The sequence below is a fragment of the Lepidochelys olivacea genome (genome assembly GCF_965140295.1).
Source record: "Lepidochelys olivacea isolate rLepOli2 genome assembly, chromosome: 10".
Classification (NCBI taxonomy): domain Eukaryota; kingdom Metazoa; phylum Chordata; order Testudines; family Cheloniidae; genus Lepidochelys; species Lepidochelys olivacea.
The window spans coordinates 25383727-25389737 of NC_140420.1; the positions used below are offsets into that span (position 1 = coordinate 25383727).

Below are 6011 nucleotides of genomic sequence, written 5' to 3' on the forward strand. Positions count from 1 at the left end.
CAAAAGGGTCTAATGATTTAGGGTGCCTCAATTTTTCAGTACCAAATTTGAAACAGCTTAAAGGGGCCTGATTTTCAGAGAGTGGCTGTTCAGCCTGTTCTGAAAATCAGGCTCCTTTAAGGAGTCTCAAGTTGGACACCCAAAAGAGAGGCACCTAAATGACTAGTTACTTTTGAAAATCTTAGCCACAGATTTTAAATAACCCAGCATATTGTGGAACACCTCATTTAGGCTTACTTGCTAACTTTCTTCTCTAGTGTAGCTTAAATCTGTCCTATAAACTTCATAGCTAATGCTGTTTGTTTGATTTCTATTCCTTGGCTTCCTACTTTAGTGGTCCTGCGTGAGCTTTTTCACAGACGCCCACCTGCTCTGCTCCTCACACAGGCTACCACCTAGTGCACTGTACAGCAGCAAATTTATGCTCAAGAGGTTCCTTGTTTCACCCAATCATCTCCAAATCCAGCAGTGACTGATGGATCAAAGGAAGCAAAAAACAGAACGAGGGTTGGACTATGGCACCTTACGGGTCAGAATAAACAATGAGACATTTGTCTCACATAACACAAAGCAGGAGACCAAGAACCGTTTGGCACCCTTTACTAACCTCCGCAAGAAGCATCTCAGCAAGTGTCTGAAGGAGGAGAAAAGGGCCTTACAAGAAGAGATCAAGGTCTTCTGGGAGGAGAACAAAGATTTCCATGAAGAGATCAAGGCCTTTCAAGAGGAGAACAAAGCCAGGGCCATGAAACTGGAGATTAAGGCCTTCCAAGAAAAGAACAAGAACTTCATGGAAGAGATCAAGGCATTTCTGGAGGACAACAAGGCCTTCCTGGAAGAGATCAAGGCCTTCCAACTGAAAAAGAAAGCTTTCCAGGAACAGGTTAGCACAATTCAAGAAAAGATTGAAGCCTTCCAGGAGAAGATCAAGGTCTCTGAGGAGGAGATTGCGGCCTTTGAGGAAAGGAATGAGGCTTTCCGGGAAACAATCAGGGTCTTCCAGAGAAAAAACAAGGGCTTCCAAGAAAAAAATAAGGCCCTGCGTGAGAAAAACAAAGCCTTGCAGGAAAAGAATGAAGCTGCCCAGGAGAAGAACAATACTTTTTGGAAGGAATACAAAGCTTTCTGGAAGAAGGACAAGGTCTTCTGGGAGGAGGATATGGCCATCTCAAGGGATAAAATGGCCCTCTGGGAAGAGTACATGGCTTTCAGGGAGAATGATCAGGACCTACAAGAGGAAAAAGGAGCTCTTTGGGACATGGTAGAAGTCCTGTGGGATGAGAAATATGCCCTGTGGAAGAAGGTATACAGCCCAGCAGGAGAACAACAACTAGCTGAAGCTGCAGAGAACAATGCTGATGGTGATCATGGCCCAGCTGTACATACTATGACAAACACACCAAGGCAGGTCTAGAGAGTACCTTGCTGCCAAGCACTGGGTTCTCATGTGTCCTGAAACACATATATATTTGCTCCTCTGACCCCAGAAGCTTAATAAAGTCCTGATGGAGCTTTAGAAAAAGGGAGCGTCAGAGTGTTATTTTACCCTTAGGTATGTTTTTATTGCATCTGATTCCTTCGGCTGTGTCATAGTTGGTGGGTGAGGTTCCAACAACCAAAATTACTTACTGTCATTCTAAAAATAGTTGAGAATTGGACACACACAAAAACAACTTCCTTGCAGGTACAGGTTTCTTAATCCCACTGCAGGTGGCTGAATTTCTTTTTTAAAATGTTTACCCAAGAAATTAAACTGCAAACTCTGATTTCCTATTATTCACATGGCAATTTGTTTATGTTTTTGTTATTTTCATGTATTCAGATCACTTCCTGATATCTGCAAAATATTCATGGGCAGAGATGGTTGCAATTTTCTGAATTTTGATGATAAATGAAACAAAATGGGATGAAATTTTGCAAATATTTTGCAAAAATATCATCTCCCTTTTTAACCGCCCTGTGATGGGGTGTCCACCCCACCCAGGACTGGAGGGTGTTAAGGTGGCTGGGTAGGCCTATTAACTCCACAGGCTGCACCTGGAGGGAGAGCCAGGGAGCAGGGAATTGATGGCAAGCAGGTTTCAGCTGAGCAGGAACAGGTGGGGCCCATAAAGCCGGCACCTGATAGGTGCTGCTGCTGGGATAGAGCACCAGTCACACCCTGGGAAGAGGTATTGTGAGAGAAAGGGGGGAACCAGGAATGTAGGAAGGAAGCCGTCCAGGGAAGAAGCAGTCAGGGCCGGGAGAGTAAAGCCCAGAACTGCTGGGTTGAGGTTCCTTGGACTGGAACCTGAAGTTGAGGCTGGGCTCATGTTCACCTACCAGCCACTGAAAGAGCTCCACGTGAGGCAGTGGATGGGAAGACTGCCTAGGACTGCTGAAGGAAAGACTTTGATATACTCCAGAAGAGGGGAATGAGGAGTGACCTGATTGAATTGCTGAATCATGAAGAGGATGCTGCGGTTCCTGGAATGAGAGAGGGGCTGCAGACCAAGAGAGAGACAGATGGTGTGCAACTGCAGGAAGTTGCATTGACCTTGAGAGCTAATCCCCAGAGTGACTAGGAGTGGGTGCCAGACAAGTGGTGTCACCCGGTGACACATCCACAGAACTTGTTGAAAAAATTTAAACCCTCTCCTCCCCAAGAGGATTTTTTTGTTGGGTGGGGGCAGTGAAAATTTTCATGAAAAATGATTCCATTTCTCAACTAGCTCTATTCATCAATTTTAGCATGAATACACTATGTACAAAAACTCCCACTGGAAATGTTTCAGGCATCACTTCTTGTTCTCTGTTCATTATTGTCCTGGTCTTAAAAGTTCCAGTCATCCAATCAGAAAACAAAAACAATGTCATTACCACTGTCTTCTATTTTCCAGAAGCCTTCAGAACCTTTCCAGAGCAGTAGTTTATATAGGTAACTAGGCCTTGCATGTTGTATATAGTTAGTAAACATAGTTATTTGGACTGCCCCGTCCCTGTGTGGTTCCTTCATATTATGTTTGTTGCATAAAGAGCAGAAGACACAACAATGACCAATCCAGCAGCACTAATAACGAATAGTGAATCACCAGAGTAATCAGTTTATGAAGCCAAAATCTGCTCATCCCAACTTTTCAGTGAATTCTGACAAACAAATACATTCAAAAAAATTAGAATCAGTTGATTCTGGTTTACAAATTATTTGTGAACAGGAAATGGAGCTAAATCATTACAAATACTGCAACTCAAACATCCTTTTCTTTACACTGTTAGCCAGATAGGAATATGTAGCCAAGGAGATGGAGACTTCAGCGGCCGGTTAGAAACAATCAGTAACCTATACTCAAAATGCAGTTTCCATTGAAGCTATTCAGCATATGGTATAGCATTTCCAAGAGGAGTTCTCTAACTGACACTAACAATGCAATGTCTGTGCTATACCCTAACAGCAGACTGACTAGTTTGAAAGAGACCTGAGGTATTTGGATATTGCTGGAGTTGCCTCGTTAAAATCTTTTCAACCATCTTTCCTCCAATAATCACCCCATCCCGAAAATCCTAGTTTTGGGAATTGATCATATCAACGAATATTTCTTAACTGTGGGACTAACTCTAACTTAGAAACTGGTACCTTGCACTCCCTCAAGGAGGGTGTTCATGTATAATAATAGTCCCAACAGTTATCCTGGATTATGCCAGCCAGAAAAGACACATCTGTAACTTGCAGGCCAAAGCATGTACTCTCTACAGAACCATGTTGAGCATCAGCAGCCAAAAGCCAAGCGCAGAAGACTCTGCATTTGTCTCCCTGGGAACTGCCTCTACTATAAAGGAGCATTGATCAGTCTGAACGCAAGTGATAGTTGAGCATCTGTGGTCAATACTGGATTGGAAACAAGGTATTCATGTAAGGGGACTGTTGGTGAATACATAGCCAATGGCTCTTGATATGGAATTAGAGATAAGACTGAATGTGAAAAGGCTGTAGGACCTGGCCTCCAGCATGGTAAAAGGAAGTTTAACCAAAGATACACAGAAGGTGACTTCTACCTACTGGCAATGAGAAACATTTGCTTTATTTGTGAGACATTTTGCCAGTTCATTTACATGCTCAGCACCTCCAACTTGGTGGGGGGAGCTGTCTTTTGGAATTTCCAGGCTGGCACATTTTGTTGTGACACTTCATGTCAATTTGTGTCAATCACATCACAATACATTACATCATGTACGGGAACAAAGTTTGACAGAGGTAAACAAACCAGATGAGGCTTAACATGGTCTGGCAGTCTAGTAATTAGAAGATTCTATATAGTCAAAAGTTTAGTTAGATAAACTCCACTGGCAATGACTTTGGAAAAGAAAAGAATGAATCACACTGTAGTGTAGAGGAATTGGATAGTATCCTTTGCAATTGTTTGAGAGCCCTCTAGCAGGCCTGTCTATCTTCTATTGCAGAAGCCACCAGAATCTAGCAGACTATCAGCGTATATATGTAGCTAGGCTTTGTATGTTTGTATATAGTAGCTAGTAAACATGGTTATTTGGAATCTCACTCTGTCCAGGTGGTTTCCTCATATTCTTAATCGTGTTAAGAGGACAGACTCATTATGTATTCCCTATATGCAAACAGATTGATGAAATGAGTTTTTGCTGCCTTAGTCCTTGGTGTATATTTTGGGCTGGATTCTACTAAGCTAGGTACAGAATAAGGTACTATTCCGCATGAATAAGCGTAGCAGAATCTAACTCTTTGTAAATAAGTTGCCCATTAATTATGAAATAATTGCCTATACTCCTTGGTGGAAGGAAGACAGATGCTACAATTTGGTTGCAGCATTAAAGACCCTACTTAATTTCACACTATGTACCTAATGGTTTTGTGCTGATGAAGGGGAGTACATAGGGTGTGGGAAGCAGAAAAAACTAGTGTCAACTCTATGGTATGCTTCCTGTGGTGCCCCCTCCATGCATATCACAGATTTGGGGTTGCAGATGACATAGAAGGATCAGTGAGAGACAGAAACGGGGAGCAACAGCTCTCTGTAATATCCCTCCCTTGGGCTCATGTGAAGTAGCACTGGTGATTCAACTACTAAAAGGCTTCCATTGTTTGTCCCCCGAAATAGTAGGAGCTACTAAGCATGGCTGTGAAATGTGTGGTATAGGGCCTTTTCCAATTCCCAGTGAAGTCAACGGAACTCCATTTGAGTTGAATCATCCCAATAATGATTTAGCCATGAGCAAATCAGTCACCTGGGGTGTGTATGTGAGATGTGTGTCCTTTGTGCACTGTTGCAATTCATTGCTAGTGTACTGGTCATCTCTAAATCTCAGATGGGCTTGGGGTTGATGGAGACAAGAGGAGTTTAGGCAAAAAAGGGATATGTATGGCTTATGCAAGTCACTAATGAATACAGAAAACTTCTGCAAGAATAAGTTGACTCAGCTCCATTGTTTTCAGTAGCACTCTGCTGATTTACATAATCATGGGTTCTCCATTTTAAACAACCAAAATTCCAGTTTTCTAAATCTACTTTAATAATACCCCTTACTGAGATGATTAGTTATTATAATCCAGTTTATTACCTATTAGCTGTGGGTTAAGTGATCAAAGTTAATATCTTAAAACAAAGAACTGACCACTGAAATATCCCTGTCGTGAATTGTACATCAGGAGAATAAAAAACCATAAATTATTTCACAGGTTCTTCCTTGGCATCTCTAAGAACTGACTCTGTAGATGTAATTAAGCTAATATATCTTCTCCAGCGAAGCTGTTCTACTCAAAAAATAGCCTTTTTATTTGTTAAACAGGTTCATTCTTTAATCTTCCTCACCTCTTGACCCCAGATCAGATTCACAAAGTCCTAAGTGGGTTGCAGAACAGCTGGATACAGTAGGTGGTGATGTAGCTAATGGGAAATCCTAGGGGTTCATTTTTTATTATTATATACAGATACCGTAATTAGAAATGAAGTAAGTCAACCTGTTCACATGAAATTTAAATTGAACCAAACGCCAGGGGGCTC

General features: G+C 41.9%; 1 protein-coding gene across 1 annotated transcript; it reads left to right on the forward strand.

Moving 5' to 3' along the window:
• Positions 1-475: 475 nt before the first annotated feature.
• Positions 476-1414, forward strand: LOC311526880 (uncharacterized protein; the record flags this gene model as incomplete). The annotated part of the gene is made up of 1 exon (XM_084640347.1): positions 476-1414. The coding sequence occupies one exon, from the start codon at positions 476-478 to the stop codon at positions 1412-1414; it is 939 nt and encodes a 312-aa protein (XP_084496473.1).
• Between the last annotated feature and the right edge of the window lie 4597 nt (positions 1415-6011).